The sequence below is a fragment of the Ciona robusta genome, chromosome 9 (assembly GCF_009617815.1).
Source record: "Ciona robusta chromosome 9, ASM961781v2".
NCBI lineage: Eukaryota > Metazoa > Chordata > Ascidiacea > Phlebobranchia > Cionidae > Ciona > Ciona robusta.
Window position 1 is genome coordinate 5,187,309 of NC_143243.1, and position 17,142 is coordinate 5,204,450.

Sequence of the window (17,142 nt, forward strand, 5' to 3'; positions counted from 1 at the left end):
CAAACTCAATATAAACAAGAGGTAGATACACAAATAGGACACTAAGCCTTTTCCACTTTCTTTACTGACAAATGACAATATAACTTGTATTTGATCAAAGAAATTCATACTTAAAAAATGTACAGTCGAATTTATTATTGTTAATTGGCGGGTTTTGTAACATTAGATTGAAAAAAATGTACAAGGATGCGACAGTTCACTTTGAAATGTAACAAGATACAGAGACCACATTTAACAGTTTGTGAAACCATGATACGCGAACCCACTGACTATAAAATCGCTTCACAAAAGTTTGTTCCATTTTTTCAGTCACAAGAATCTTAATAAGGACCTGACCTTCCGCCTTGGGGTGGGCCACCCCTCCTAAAAAAAACCAACAATATATAAGGTCAAGCCTCGTTAAAGCAGACTCCCCCCATTGTACGGGTTGGGTCTACGCAATTTGTTTCTATTAGAAGTTTAACTTAATAATAAATCATATTTAGGGTTTATTCTCTTTTAAGTTGATAAATATATTTACCATTTTCCACCGCCACCGTCTCTGCGTCCGCCCCGGTCACCACCTCGGCCTCCATAACCTCCTCTACCACCTGCAATATAGGGTGTAATGGTAACGCCTTTTTATCATCTAGGTTATTTATTTAGGTTTTATCCATAAATGTTTTTTAAAGACTGTCGTTTTACTGTTACTATGAGTCTTTTCAACCCTTTATCAACCTTTTTGCTATGACTGAAGAGACTTAATCAGTTTTATTTATTCATAAATGTTAACAATTGTGATGTTTTACTGTTACTTTTCGAATTTTTTTTGGACAAAATAAATTTTATTTATTCATAAATGTTAACAATTGTAATGTCTTACTGTAACTTTTCTCTTTTTTTCCCAGTTTTTTTTTGTTATGACCGAAGAAACAATTTTTTTTTTCATTTAGTATAAATGTAACAATTATATTTATTCCCATAAACAAATCCTACCTCCTCTGTCTCCTCTTCCACGGAAACCTCCTCTTCCCCCACCATCGTATCCTCTTCGATCGCCAAAATCTCTTCCACCACCTCCACGTCCACGACCTCGACCTAATGTTATGAACACATTAAACACAAACATACATAAACACATTTAAAAGCAGTTTTAAGTAACATATTAAACACAAACATTCATAAACACATTAAACAGAAATTTTAACACATTTAAAAGCAGTTTTAACACATTGAGCCCAAACATACATAAACACATTCACAAGCAGTTTTAACACATTAAACACAAACATACATAAACACATTCACAAGCAGCTTTAACACATTAAACACAAACATACATAAACACATTCCAAGGCAGTTTTAACACATTAAACATAAAACATAAATAAACACATTCAAAACCAGTTTCCAACTTTGCAATTCATTTTTTTATATTTACCTCTATGGTATTTAACCTTAGCCAAGACAAGCAAACATAAAAAAACAAACAAAAAAACTTTGATCTTTAAAAAAAAACATACATATATAAACACATTCAGAAGCAGTTTTCAAAGAAAAAAAAACATATGTTTTATTTTTATTTTTTATGTTTAAAACATAAATACCTCTATCTCCAAATCCACCACGTCCTCGACCTCTCCCTGAAAACCCTCCTGCAGCCAAAAGATATTATTCAAAAGTTCATTTTGTAATATTTACCACTTCTACCCACCTGGTCCAGCACTTGCACGTTGTTGGGCAAAACTAACACTCAGTAAGTTTCCATTCCATTCCTTGTCTAAAAAAGGTGTCATTATTACATAAACTTGGTTGATATCATGAAAAACAGTTCTTGTTTAAATTCAATTACTTTATAAGTTGGTTACAATGAATCAATGAATGTAACTTGCTTTATCCTTGCTTTTAAGTTCCCTTATTAAATTACTTTATAAGTTGGTTACAATAAAAGAATGAATGTAACTTGCTTTATCCTTGCGTGGCCGGAAAACGACAGTCTTGAAAACTTATAACATGGGTGTCCTGTTTCAAACACCTCATGCCAGCTTACGAGTTACCAAGTATGTTACTTCGTGGTTGATTTTTTTGGGGAGGATTTTTTAACTTTTTTTTAATTACAAACAAAACTCACTGTTGAACCAGTTTATGGCAGCTTGAGCAGATGGTGGATCATCGTATGTAACTGTGCATTCACCCTTTGGTTGATTAATTTCTTTGTCCATGTAAACGTAAATCCGAGGCTCTTGTGTTCGCTTATCTTTCTACAGAAACATGTTTAATCATTACAATATTAAAACATCATGTTTGTTAGGTTGTGCAGCACAATGGTTAACGCCTGCCTCTAACCAAGAAGGTGTAAGTTCAAGGCTCATCGCTGCTACCAATGTCACGGAATGTGTCCTTGGGCAAGATACATATATAAACTTAGACAAACCATTAAGTATCAAAAAAAATCACTACAAAGTTACATGGTAACTTGTAAGCGGGCACAAGTTAAAAGAAACAAGAACACGCATTATACCACAAAATGACTGTCCATTTTCTGCCACGCAAGGGTAAATAAGTTACATTTATTTTTACATATTTTTATTATTTGTACATATTTTTTTTTATTTGTACTTTTTTTTACGTATTTTTCTGTGCATTAATTACTAACTTTTATGATTCCAATCTGTCCAAAATACTCAGCGATAGATTCCTTTGTAATATTTTGACCCATGCCTTGCACAAAGATTGTGTCGCTTGCTGGTCCTGGTGTATTATCAACAGATGAGGCCGCACCTAAATATAAACCCCATGAACAGATATTTCTTTGATTTTGAAACGTATCTAATGAAGTCTGATAGCATGAGGCTAAAACCTTTGCGTTAAATCCTGGCTGAACACTATGTTAAAATATATGATGAAATATTAATCTTTAAAAAGCTTTAAAAACTTTTCGCATTTGCTGTGATAAAAATTTGTGTTCCATTTAGGTGGAAAACAAATAAAACAAGGAAAAAAATTTTTGTAAACTGATTGCCTGTATTGAAGTCCTAAATAATATAAACAATTGCACTGTTAAACTTAAACCCCGTTCAACACAATGCAATTGTTAGCCCTACGATTTTCCATGGTTTTTAAATGATGGCTCTTTAGATAGAAGCAACCAATGTATTAGAATAAATGCAACAATCTTACAGACTTCCCAGGTGAACAATACGTTGACAAGGTTCAAGCAAATGTGGGTTTTGCCCACATTATAACATGTTGATTTGCAGAGGCAACTTACCACTACCTCCATCACTGTGATCTCGTGTGTTGCCTGATTCACCTTGTCGTCCACTGAATATGAAAAGCAGAAATTCGAATAGATTTCACCACAAAGCATAATAACTGCCCTTAATTAGGCAATACTTGGAATAAACCCCATGATACAAAAACTTGGTTGAACAACAGATTTTCGTGTTTTGGTGTTGATTGATTTTAAATAACATGTGAAAAAATATTGTTCGAATACCTACACTAAGAAAAGTTGTTTTTTAGTTTGGTAACAACCTAAGAAATCCTTTATTTTCTTAAATCTTTAATGTGGGAATATTTTTTTTAGATCAAATGATGCCTCATCCATGTCTACTTTCTATTATATATAGCCTCACTTGGTATATTTTTCATTTTGTGTTGACTATTTTTTCATTTTGTGTTGACTATTATGTGATGCCCAAATCACACGGATTTTAAATTTGAGTATTTTAAAGAACAAAATCTATATCGAGACAATCTGGCATATTTATACAGTCATAACGCATTAATAGGTGTTTATCGTTTTCAAAACTGATCTCTATACACAACTCAATCCCCATGAGTAATAGAGAACTTACATATATAAATTTCAAGCATTATTAACTAAAATTCAATTAGAAAATATTTACATATGTTTTATAAATTTTGGGGTTTAATTTCAAACAAAAGCCGCAAATCATTTTTTCCCATTTTCCGAATGCATTGTCGCTCCGAAAGCGGTTTAACATTTAAAAAAAAAAATTAAACGAATATACAACCATTTCAAATCACTGTCACAGAACATTGCCTGCAAGTAAAATTGTTACTTTTATCCACCAATGCAGTGGTTTTTGATCTGTGGGTATTTACTATTTTCAGCCAAAGGGGTAATGTGACATTTTTTGAAAGTAAATTTAAAAAAAATATGTCTTTCCAGGTTTCACTTAAGATCCAGTTGGAATATCGTGAATTTTTTTTTTTCTAAAAAACTTTTATATTTTTATGGTTGCACTACTGCTGTGGTTCAGTGCATGGAGTCAATGGCTAGCAAAGAAACGCACCAATCATTACTAGGAAAAAAACTAACTTTAAATACAGGTTTGGGTTTTCACATTCTGGTGATTTTGTTTTGATTGCACCGCTGCTATGCTCTAATTAGTCCAATGCCATTGGGCTAAATTTGAACTCTTTTCGTCTGGCATTGCGATAAAAGAATATGTACGTTTTTTGCTCGTTTTATACGATAAAATAGCAAAATGGCATAGGTTTATAAACAATCAATGCACAAAAACCGTTACTGATTCCTGTTGTGGGTTTCCAGGTCAGAAAACAACCCTGGACTTTCAGAAGCAACCAGTTGTTCAAACAACAAGCTTATATATTAAAACAAAAAGCTAAAACTTTTTTATAAGTGCCATCATTGAAAAAAAGTGTTGCAAGCAACAATGCTGTCCAACCCCCTATATATATTTAAAACACAGATAGTTGAACCATCGTAAAAAATAACCAATCGGTAATCATAATAATACATAGGCCTATAAATATTATTTACAAACATTCAAATAATATTGAATTTGCAATATAAAGATCAAGTCTACTTGTCCACAAACCATCATATTGATATTTTATAAAATGGCAACTGTAAATATTAAATACAACCTATGCGCTGCCAAATCAAAAGGTGTTCCATAAGCATGTTGACCTCACCAAGTATAACCTCACATAAGCACAAATCTAATCAAATAATGATCTCACCGGTTCTCGGAAGAGTCATATCCTCCTCTGAAACCTCCTCTTCCTTCATAGCCGCCTCTTCCCCCTCCTCGCCCTCGTGTCTCCCCACGATCCTGGCCTCCATACCCTCCTCTTGAGTCATTGTACCCGCCTCCGGAATTCCCATAACTCCCACGAGAATCTCCGTAACTACCCCTAGAGTCCCCATAACTACCACCACCACCACGAGAATCGCCATAACCACCCCGGGAGTTATTATAACCTCCCCGCTGGTAGTTACCATCATCTCTGCCTCTGTTGCCACGGTTACCACCCCGTCCACGACCATCTACAAAGAAATAAAAGTTATAAAACAGTAAAAGACCATGTAATCAAGCAAGATTTTGCATTTATGTAAGATGGTCTATAATATCCTATTTTGTCATGATCCCATTATGTTTCTATAGCCCTCAAAACCCACACATCGGTAACATTAGCAAGGACTACATTCTTGTTGCAATCTACAATTCTTCTAATCTTTGACAATATATCATTACCTTCACCTCCATAACCCTGAGATTCAGAGCTATCTTGGCCATATGAACCACTGCCACCACTTCTTTGTGAAGTCGTATCTCTTCCATTATTGCTTGGCATCTGATAACACAATAAAACATTAGTTAACTTTGATATTTTCCAAAAAAAACTAAATAAAGAGGTGTTAAATTAAATATATAAACTTTTCAGTTAAAAAACAATATACATTTTCGAATGAAAAATTTAAATGTAAAGATAAGAACCCACAAAAATAAAGGTACTAAGGTAGCCTAAATTTCTCACTTGATATGATTGGTTAGATTGCCCATAACTTTGTTGGTTTGATCCGTACATAGCCTGTTGACCATAACCCCCACTATCTGCAGAATAACTGTCGGATTTACTTCCAGCAGAACTTGTATCTCTTTGTTGTGGTGCACTCGACTGTTGAGGCCTTCCCTGATATTGATTGTTCATTCTATCGTATCCAGATTGACCTTGGCCTTGATTTTGAGCATAACTTTGACTTGATTGTTGATAGCTTGCACCACCACTTGCTTGAGGAGATTGTTGATAACCATGTTGTTGTTGTTGTTGTTGATTATATGAAGAATTCTGATAATGAGATTGTCCTTGTTGTGGATATTGAGCATACCCACCTCCCTGCTGCTAAAATATTTTGGAAATATTAAATTTGTCCTGTGACAAAATCCCCCCCCCCCTCAAAAATTACAAATGAGACAAAATTATTCAACGAACCCGACTTGGTTGACTTTGGCCATAGTTGTGTTGTTGGGAACCGTACCCTTGATCTGTTGTAAAAATATAAATGGTTTGACATGTTTTTCTAAAATTAAAATTATATATATATATATATTGGTAAATTTAAATTTATAAAAGAAATGATTTGGCATGTGTTTGTACAATGAATGAACATTAAATTTATATATATTGGTACTTTTAAATTTATCAAGTTATATATCGGGCCAAAAGGGGGAGTTTACGATAATGGTTTACAATACATACCCTGAGAAGCCATAGGGTCCTTCTTCTGTTAATCTTCTTTTATATGTAGCTTGGGTTGTTCTTTTAAATTTTAGCAGATAACAATACAAGTTACAAAGAGTCTGTATGCAATTTATGTTTTGTAGAGTTTATTAAAAAATATAAATTAGAAATACGAAGTAGAATTTTAGCGACTTGTCGGCTACATAATAAAGAAATAGTACTAGTGAAGAATCTTACGTGACGTCGGTGACGACAATTTAGGCGCATAGTTTATGTTGTAAGCAGGATTCTTCACTAGCAACAAAACTTCAAACGAACAAAACACCACAAATCATGAAATCAGTATAAATTATTTCACGTTCGTTTCTATATTTTTTTTTCTTCGAAGATTAATTTTCGCTTCTGCGTAAAAGCAACTAACAATTCAACAATAAGTGGTCGACGCATGCGCGTGACCGCGAAAACTTCATATTTTCCACTAGGTATCGTTGTAATAGTATATAGGTTCCTTGTGGTATATTAATGCGATTAAACTCATTCTCGTTGGGAAAATAAGTTAACTACGTGGTAATATCGCAATACTATAATTTTTAGTTTGTAACGTTTTGGGGATAAATATTATCTGAAAAATTTAGAATCAGCTGGTTTCCCGCGGTTTATCTGACTGTATATCAACAGTTAATTCTTTATGTAGTGTGTATAATTCCGATTGCCGAACTAACCTTTGTTGAGATTTCTGACGTGAAACTTTCTCAGTTTTTCGGGGCACAGAAGAGATTTCTTCCTCAGGAACTGTCCAGTGTCTCAGTGAGTTTTTCTCGTATGAGAGTATAAATATGCTCATTCTGTTTCATGATACGTTGCTAAAAAATCCTCCCACTGTGTTATCTGCTAATCACTAACTCTAACTACCAACCTTTAACACTTTCCACCAGCCTATCCAGTAGCGTACCGAAGGATGCTATACTTGTGCCAATGATACCATAAGATCGATGGTTTTTAACTCCTACTATGAGTCTGTAAACCATTGTAACAAACGATTCCATCCAACAATCTCTTAACATTTTTCGCTGAGTTGTTTAAAACCAATATTCTAATTATACCATGCAATGGAGTGTTTAAAATTATTTGTTTTGGTCGAGATTCTTAAAACAATTTTAAATGAAGAAGTATCATGATCCATGTAGTTTGATCACATCTAAAATATGAATACTCCAAATGCATTATAAAATAATACTTGGGAGTATCTATTATTTCTTCATTTTTCATTGTTCAAAAAACCATCTTGATCCCTAGGGAAACAAAAACGACCTCTAGGTTAAACACCACTGGTTAATTTTTAGGATAAAATCTGTCATATTAACAGGTTTCACAGTAAATTGGTCGACATGGAACACTCGGAAATGGAATTTATCGCTGAAAAACAAAAAGTTAAAATTGTGCCAAATTTTTCAATGAGTAAAATATATTTTATATCTGGTGAAGTGGGGCCATTTCAACCAGGTTTGCCAACAGAAGTCCCATTCTGGCTAGCAATATCTTTAAGACAACGACAAAAATGTGTAATTCACCCACCTGACTGGCTGACAATAGAGCGTTTAGAAGAAATTAAAGAAGCCGAAACAACTACAGAACTTTTCACTCCTCTTCCAAACACTCATTTTCGGGAAATGTGTCAGTTACTTCTTACACATGCTAAACCTAACATACAGAATGCAGACGCTGTCCGAACTTTAGTTAAAGACATTTGGGACATACGGGCTGCAAAATTAAGAAGCAGTAGTGATAAATTTATTCGGGTTCAAGCAGGCCACGCCCGAATCGATAATTTAACTCTAATGGAGATAAATATAGCCCGTCCATTTTTGTTAGCATCATTGGACCACTTACACACATTAAGAACATCAAAGTTACATGTTGAAAGAATTGTTCCAACACAATAAACTGTGACCCAGCAAAACTGATGCTTAGATATTTTGGGTGAAAAACTACAATTAGTATTTTACTTGATAATTACTCATTTTCCTTTTCATACATCTACTGGGTTTCTGTTAAAAAACTATCTATAGTCTGTGTATTAGAAGTATTAAAAACTGATACTTAATTTTTTTTAGTGAAAAACTAGGATTAGTAATTCACTTAATAATTAAACTGTTTGCTGACTTATTTTCCTTTTTATACATCTACTGGGCTTCTGTTTAAAAAAGTCTCCTAGCCTGTATATTAGTATTATTTTTTCCATAGTAATGTATAAAACAAGATATCCCAATATTTTAACAATTTTTTTATTTTTTTTCAGCCAGCTATCAAATATCATAGATAAAACAGTCAAAGTAAATATTTTTTTACCAACACAAACATTCAATATCACTCATACTTTGAAGTACCAACTGTACATTTATCTATTACATTAAATCTTAATTTCAGATTTCAGCCTTCAAAGCAACTATAAAGTAAAGCAGAACCTTACAGGCATACCATACAAATTTCCTATGGTAGTAATAGCATACCAGTCATCAATACTTTACATTATCACTCAAAAACAATTTTGAAAAAAAAATCGATTGTTTCATGTTGTGTACACTCATTTTGTGCAAACATAGTTTTACAACAAATGGCATACACTGCGCACATTAAATTAAACATTATTGAATAAGAAATAAACAAAGACAACCTTTGTTTTAAACAGTTCACCAAGAAGACAAGGAATAAAGAATATTGCGCAAAAGAGAACTGTTGAGACAACAGTACATGCACACACGCACACACAAACAAGTGTTGACATGAATTAACTTTTCGTATAAGCATTTGTCCAGCTCTCTTCCACCACTTTACAAACTTTCTTTTCATATTCTCTCCTATTATCTGTGTAAAGCTGAGCAGCTTGATTGTTTGCAGGACTATTGGGATTTGGCTCATCCAGCAATGACTGGACAAAAAAACACTTTTAATAACACATAACAATTATTTTTTCACAGTAAAAGCCAAATATAAGGGCCCATGTTATAGGTAATGACTGTACTTGCCGGTTAACACATTAAAGATAGCTGCCATTCATTTATTTGTTGAAGGTTCAAATGAAGAAATTAAACCAAACCAAAAAACTAGCATTTTTATTGTAAAAACATTTACGTAGTAAAATTTTAATATAAATTATAAGTTCTTAAGGTAAAAAAATTCTGCCCACAGAAACTGGAACAATGTTGAACGAAAGTCTGATTTTAACAGTTTAGTAGTTTAATTTGAACATATATATTTTTATACTAAAAGAAAACTTCCATACCTGTATTGAGGTTAAGATAGATGATACATCATATGTTGGACTCCATCTGTTTTGAAGAATATCAAGGCAGATCCCACCATCAGCATATACTAAAAATTGTTTAGACATTGTTACAATACAGATATTTTTGCTAATCAACAGACTGAAGTTTATTTAGTGTAACAGAACCAGTGTGTCAGAATACAAGTCTTAAATACCTTAGTACCTTGCAGGAAGTTTTGTAGTGAATATAAATTTATACCAATTGCACTTTTAGAAGTAAGTTAAGAGTTTAAAAAAACAAGTTAGGTAGGCCTATTGAGATGACAACAGTATATTGACTGGTAAGTCGGAACACAGCTATCGCTTTTGTAAACCAGCATGCTTAAATGCAGCTGAATGCTTTTTTAGAAAGTATACAAACGGGGACAGTGTAGATATAAACAGCTATGTTTGTGCAGACAAATTATACCCTACACAAGAAACATTATATTTTACTCCCAGAAAAAAGGAATCATGGAGTAGATAAATGTGATATTCAAAAGTGTACTATAACCAAGATAATTAAACAATTTTTTTAACAAGGTCTAATACTACAGTATTTTAGTAAACTTTAAAATACTTGTAACATTAATGTTATAATCTTTTTTTTTATTTCTCATTTTTGCATTAAAGGGTATTTCAGATAAAACTTATATTTAGTTGAATATATAACCTACCATTAGGGTGAAACATATTTGAAACAAATTTAACTGATGGCGGTTTGTTTGGATATTCTTCCGTAAATTCAATTTTTAGTTTAAACGTTCCATCTTCAAATGGTGTGTTCTCAGGTCCAAATATAAGTGCATTCCATACCATGATATTTTGGTCCTCTGGTGCGCCACTAACACCAGTGGGTGGGTCGTCTTGTATTCTGCAAAATTATACAAATCTAAATGACATACCACCTCATTAAGTCACTTGTTCAACTTAATAACTGTATTATGACAAAAACCATTAATGGCAGGCCAATTGAGAATTGGTATGGGGCTTTTTTATGATAAGTTTAAATTTTATAAATTTTATATATATATATATATATATTCGATTGGTTACTAAACAATCTAAACAAAACACTGGTTTCTTACTTTTTAAAGTCACGCATTAATCTTCGACGAGCTGGTGTAGACATGCTTCAATATCCGGAAATATAAAAAATGAAAAATCCTATACGATGCAGTAAACTAGATGGAATATAACTTAGTAAAGCAAAAGGTCTACATGAATATATTGAAATGAGCAATAGGCATAAACACCCAAAGGGTTAGAATTTCGATAGAAAACAATTATTTGGCTCGACAAAAACTGTAGTAAGTGTTTTTTATGCCCACAAGCTAAACCTCAATGATGTTAAACCATAAGAAAATACATCCAAGAATTTTTATTCATTGCTGTCATAGAAATAGCCTTTTACCAATACATTTCCCTGCATTTTACAAGTCATCCAATTTGGCATTAATGGTTTTAACTAGACATAACAGCAGCAGTATTGCTTTAACAGTAGTCGTTCACTAAACTGTGATGATTTATCATCCTTTTAACAGTTACACATTAATGACGTTAGCCATAATATATATGTAGGATGAGATAACGTGTTAGTCTTCCTCAATAATAAATATGTGTGGGCGTTTGTTACATAATCTCAGTTAAATAATAGCAAAAAGTGCTCCCAGTTGGAAAACCTAACAAATAAAAAAATTGCTACAATTTTAGATTATAGTATGTATATATAATTTTATAATGAAAATATAAACAAATCATTTTTTCATATATAATATGTATTATTTTATAAATTTAATCTAATATAACCAATTTTTTTATTTTAATTTAAAATTGGCATTACAACTAAAACACTGGGTTGTTAATGTTTATCCCTTGGAACTTATTTAAAGACAAAGTCAAACAAAGATGCTTAAAAGCCAAACAACGAGAACAAAATGACGAGGCCATAATAGTCTATAGTTTTTCAGATTTTGATAAGTGACATATATATTTTTGGTTGACAATCATATTTTTGGTGATAATACACAAATGGAATACAATTTATGCATAGAACTTATGGGGAGTAAACTGTTTTCAAAGCGTGATTGTTTAATCAATAATGTTGGAAGTTTTAACAAAATGGTAGCGCAATACGTTGAAGTAAAATTTGTTTGTGTAAACAGTTTGGATTAAACAATCCCGGCAGTTCTTGGTAAATCAACGGGTTAATTCAGGGAGATATAGCGGCGCAAACACCAGTGCTTTCTAGCCTCCCGGATTGTTTAATCGAAAATGGTTTACACAAGCAAATTTTATTTTCACGCAATACACCCAACAGTGAAGTGTCTTTTTCTTGCGGAAATTGGCACTGTTTAATCATTACTGCAGATTAAAAGTCAGAAAACAGTGAACACGAAATTAATGGCAACCATTATAAGCCATCTGAACAAACATGTACTATACTACATGATACAATCTATAATGTATACATACTGCATACTTTAACTCACTAAAAGTACGGAAACATTTCGTTAGCTTACTTTAGTCAACACGAAATATAAAACATTCATTCACATATTCAGAGTCAAAGAGTCAGACTAAAACTTTTCGTAGTTTAGAATTTAATAAAGACAGATATCTCTAATATTAACACGGAGAATAAAGATAACCTTTGAGTTTCATTCTTCATAAAAGATAATAAAACATTAGTTAAATAAATAAACTCTTGTACAAACCCAGTAAAACTCTTAGTCATTTTATGTGACTTGGACCAAAACAAAGGAAGTTAGGGAAATAGCCGATAAAGGCTAAATAAAGGAATAGACGGAATTAACGGATTTTCCGCAAGTTAAACTTTTTTTAGTTTACAAAGGGTGTTTTCAATATTAGGCAAAACGAGAATAAAACTACCATTGTTTAATAAAGAATCTATTTATAAGCTTGAAAAGAAGATAAATTCCTTAAGAGAAATTCTTTAAGTTTTATTTTTTTTGTTCGGTCTTGTTTTCAGCAGAGCCATAGAAAGAGCCAGAGCCATAGTGACTCTGGTTTTCAGGGCTCAGCTCTGACGTTCGAAGGAAACTATCTACGCACCAACATTATTTTACTATTTTAACTTTGGCGCATTCCAATATTACAGGATATTTGGATATTATGTGCTAAAGGTGTCCTATTTTCCCCATTCTAATATATACAATAAGAAGCAAAACTTCAGCATATTGCTGCTGCGTGTAATGTTTAAATACCGTACGTTACCTTATTTAAAGTGCCGTGCAAGTAAAAACAACTTATTTATTGTACGGGAAACAGGAATGTAACTTCGTTATAACACGAGTGTTCTGTTTCATACAGCTCTCGTGTCAGCTTACGAGTTACCATGTATAGCCCAGAGTCGTATAAACACCGAGTAGTCCAACTGCCGTCTATGTGTGTCCAAAATAGAGCAAAAGTGGTGACTTTGACAAAGGGTTTAAACGAACTTGTTAAGTTTTGTTTGTGTTTTCCTATTGTGGGAAGGTGTAAAACAGCTTCTATTTACCTTACCAAACATTTTTTAGAAAAAATGTATAAATTTAGCCGCATTAAATGACTAAAATGTCGCAAATCAACCGCTTCTAATTCTAATTTTTTACTTTTTTTGACACAGAAAACAAATAACACATGTTTTTTACATTTTTCAACCTTTAAATTTGTTTTTAGGCCCAAGTTTTTCTGTAATTTACCGAAAAACATACATTTTCCCTATACCTACTGTGTTATTTTGGAACCAAATTGCCGTTCAATTTGTGTTTTACGTAACAATGGGTTGGACTACTCGGTATTTCTATGGCTCTGGTATAGCCTACGTTACTTTGTGGGTGATTATTTTTTTAGGGGGTGGTCGTTTTTTTGTATATGGCTGATAATTTAGACAATCCATTAGTGACCATTGGGTAAGAGCCGTTAAGTATTTCCCCCAAAGACACATATGTTACACACAATGGTATAGTAGAAAGGAGCCTAACCCATTACCTCTGGGTTACAGTATCGCAAGAAACAAAAACAAAATGTTACTTCATATGCCTTTACTTGATACACAACAAGCCAAACAAACTCGCAGCCAGTATTAATCCAGTAACGGATCAAATAGTGGTAGATTCCTCTTAGTGCGTTTTATATTGATCAGCCTATTGTCGTCTTATTACAAAGTACGACAATGGTTAGCGCACCGGAAACATCAATAAATAAATTAGCATTGTTTAACAACGTTTGTGCTAACCAGCTTAACTATATCTTATGTGCTAACCACAGTAACCTATACAACCACCATTAGCTTATATTAAAATTATATTTGCATAAAGTTCGTGTGTAGGAATGTGCGATGTGGTAATTTAAATTAGAGCAATTACAGTAAATAGTATATCCCTGTTGTTACAACGTATAGGTTTTAGTTATAAAACCAGTTCTTTGTAGAGTCAGCGCAGGTTTCGTGCTACTAAGGTCTACTTATAGGCATGACTATACACCCGTAGGCCTATATGTTGTTTTATAAACTAATATAACCATATGTGTAAAGCAGTATGAATAACGTACAAGATCCTATTTGACGACAAAATAATTTTAACTCTATTTATTAAACAGAATTTTTTAAAGAAACAGCCTTTGATCCATATAGGAAATCTTAAAATGTTCAATCGTAAAATTGTACTCATTATGGTGTGTATTATTATTTGCTTGACTACTATGAATGTATATATTTTACAACTAAAACCACTGGAATCGGCACAAGTTTATCCACTGCCGAGTATGGAACTACTTTTTAGACACATAAAAGAAGTTTACCCAAAAGATTCTTCGTTTTATGGACTTGCGTATCGAAATTTATATGGGCAACCAAATAGTGTTTTGTACAAGAACAAATTACCACAGCAAAACCTTGAAGACTGGAAAGTTTATTTTCCGGAACTTACGGCTTCTTTAAACAAGTTCAATCAACGAAAGCAGCAGAACGCGAAGTTCAGTTTGAATACTTTCAGTAACTCTAGGGTTGTTATTGTCGATAAAAAAACAGAATATAAAACTGGGGATGTATTAAAGGCTCGAATTGATGCTTATGATTGGAAAGAAAACAAAGCGTCTTTTGGTGGTGACTGGTTTGTGGCAAGATTGGTATATGGTAATGTACCGGCACATCCTGATGGCATTGCTGGTGTAATAACAGATCACCAAAATGGTACCTACAGTATTAAAGTACCGCTGTTGATTCCGGGCGAAGCACGACTTGAAGTGAAACTCATGATACCGCTTGAAGGAATTGCTGAATACGTAAGATGTACATCGTTGCGAAAGTATATTGGAGTCCAATACATCGCCGTCTTTGAAACGGAAGAAAGGACAGAATGCAACGTGGATTTTAGTTTTTCTAAGTAAGTGTTTGTCACAGAAATAAAAAAGAGTAGAACGCGCAACTTTCCAAAACCGTGATATATTCTTTTTTCTATTCACGTGACCGCCAACTCCGTCCCCATTTCATTTGGTCTCCATTGTAAAAGATAGGCGCATGGTAGTTTTAGGCGGTTTTAGCTGTTTATTTCAAAAACTACACCGACTATTCAAGTTTATTAGGCCAGTTTAGTTATTTGGTAGGTTAACGCCTACAGTTTATCACTTTTTAGGAAATGAAATTACTTTATAATTTTTATTAAAAACCTTTAAACAAACGGTTTGTTAAATATATATATATATTAGAAAATAGTTGTTTTACCCTATTACTTTAAATCAAGTCAAAAAACGAAGAAAAACTACTTAAAACGCCATCGAATCAATGACAACAATAGTAAACGGGAACAACCCGTAAAAGAGGGAGAGTGTATCGTGCTCTCTCCTTTGCCGACATTGGAGATGCGCGTTCTACTTTTTTTATTTCTGTGGTGTTTGTGTATTGTGTACAAATGTGTTTGTTATCTAATAAGGAGAACTGAATTCAATTTGTATAATTGGTGTACAGACTTCTCCTTTAAGAATAATTAAGAGTTATTTCTTTATTTCAGTTTCACAGACGACCAGTTATGCGACTATAGCAACCCACGCAACCAGGAGCCTTGGTTTTGCATTAAACCACCGTCGGGAAAATGCTCCAAAATAACCAATGTTTTTTATCGTGGTGGGAATTCGGTGTTAGATTTTGGAAAGAAAAGCTGCGATGAACAATTTATTAATAAACTAGGCTGTAGCAACACTATAGAAGGTTCTGGAATACATGTTACAGTGAAATTGAGTAAACAGTTGCCTGCATTACCTGCATGCAATACTATGTCTATAAATGGTATGGGGCTGCCGAAACCTAACGGATATTTCTTGAACGGTGCATGGAAATCAAGATTTTGTGACAACAATCTTAAATCAATTGATCGTGCTAGACCGTGTTTTGAAAACAAGGACATATATTTTCTAGGCGATTCAACATCACGACAATATTATTACTGGCTAGCTGCGAGATTACACCTAAAATCGTACGGAAAATCGAACCAGAACGTTTGGCAAGAACCTCAGACATTTGGTACAAAAACTTTTCGGTTTTATTACCGAGGTCATGGCCCGCCCTTGCAGAACCCAGGTCCACAAGATACAAGACCTTACGTGACCGATATGTTAGATGAAATAACCCCCGGTTCACAAGAAGTGGTGGTTATATTAAACATTGGAATGCACATCACATATTTTGAACCCTCTTTCTTCATTCATCGAATGCGGGGAATCAAGAAAGCTATGTTACGACTCAACCAACGACGATCCAACGTTCGCTACATATATCGCAGCCATCGAGTAGTCGATGTCGATTACGGCAGAAATTTTGGGTGGTTGACTTATCGTTATGGGGTTCTTACTCGAGAGATATTTAAGGACGTTAAAAATTTCTTTTATTTTGATGTATGGGATCTGTCTTCTGTTTGGCCGCTTAACGGTATACATCCATCGGGAGAATATTTAAATCAGGAGGTAACTTATCTGATCAATTTTATCTGTAACGGAATAAAAACGTAATGCACCTTAACCTAACACGTATAGTTCAAAAACACAGATATGTTTTCCGCAAAGGTGTTGAATTGTAATTAAAATGTGTTTAAGTTTTGATTTATATTGTGGTAAAATTTAATTTCACTTTAACCCAGTTTATTTTTACAACGTAAAGTCATATAGGAGAATGGGGAATATGGGACACCATTTTATTTTATTTTCTTGTCGCATCTGGTAGTAAACAAAGAACACTTAAATATTTACAAAACACACATCCTTGAAACTTTTATAGGCCGTTGGTATCATTGTTTTAAACACGATCAGGGTGTTTGGATAATGCGTTTGGATACATCTTTCCCCGT

General features: G+C 33.4%; 4 protein-coding genes across 5 annotated transcripts; 2 read left to right on the forward strand and 2 right to left on the reverse strand.

Annotated features, from left to right (window-relative positions):
- Window positions 1–110: 110 nt before the first annotated feature.
- Window positions 111–6,660, reverse strand: LOC149731469 (uncharacterized). Of its 2 annotated transcripts, none has more exons than XM_089884202.1 (13): window positions 6,517–6,660; window positions 6,250–6,302; window positions 5,794–6,156; window positions 5,511–5,610; window positions 4,996–5,302; window positions 3,251–3,303; window positions 2,636–2,760; window positions 2,111–2,240; window positions 1,694–1,759; window positions 1,587–1,634; window positions 976–1,077; window positions 521–590; window positions 111–363 (listed from the first exon to the last, which is right to left on the reverse strand). In XM_089884202.1, the coding sequence occupies exons 1-13, from the start codon at window positions 6,527–6,529 to the stop codon at window positions 321–323; spliced, it is 1,473 nt and encodes a 490-aa protein (XP_089740328.1). In that variant the 5' UTR covers window positions 6,530–6,660; the 3' UTR covers window positions 111–320. The 2 variants fall into 2 exon arrangements, with proteins under 2 accessions (XP_089740328.1, XP_089740327.1); XM_089884201.1 differs by having other exon boundaries at window positions 5,794–6,159.
- A 341-nt stretch (window positions 6,661–7,001) lies between these two features.
- On the forward strand, window positions 7,002–8,619 carry LOC149731470 (DNA replication complex GINS protein PSF2-like). The gene is made up of 2 exons (XM_089884212.1): window positions 7,002–7,305; window positions 7,865–8,619. The coding sequence occupies exon 2, from the start codon at window positions 7,887–7,889 to the stop codon at window positions 8,439–8,441; it is 555 nt and encodes a 184-aa protein (XP_089740338.1). The 5' UTR covers window positions 7,002–7,305; window positions 7,865–7,886; the 3' UTR covers window positions 8,442–8,619.
- Window positions 8,620–8,767: 148 nt separating this feature from the next.
- LOC149731471 (ubiquitin-conjugating enzyme E2 A) lies at window positions 8,768–11,052 on the reverse strand. Its single transcript, XM_089884214.1, has 4 exons — window positions 10,891–11,052; window positions 10,480–10,676; window positions 9,782–9,870; window positions 8,768–9,427 (listed from the first exon to the last, which is right to left on the reverse strand). The coding sequence occupies exons 1-4, from the start codon at window positions 10,932–10,934 to the stop codon at window positions 9,287–9,289; spliced, it is 471 nt and encodes a 156-aa protein (XP_089740340.1). The 5' UTR covers window positions 10,935–11,052; the 3' UTR covers window positions 8,768–9,286.
- A 3,333-nt stretch (window positions 11,053–14,385) lies between these two features.
- On the forward strand, window positions 14,386–16,959 carry LOC149731472 (NXPE family member 2-like). The gene is made up of 2 exons (XM_089884194.1): window positions 14,386–15,189; window positions 15,814–16,959. Exons 1-2 carry the CDS (start codon window positions 14,450–14,452, stop codon window positions 16,805–16,807), a joined length of 1,734 nt encoding a protein of 577 aa, XP_089740320.1. The 5' UTR covers window positions 14,386–14,449; the 3' UTR covers window positions 16,808–16,959.
- The last annotated feature ends 183 nt before the right edge of the window (window positions 16,960–17,142 follow it).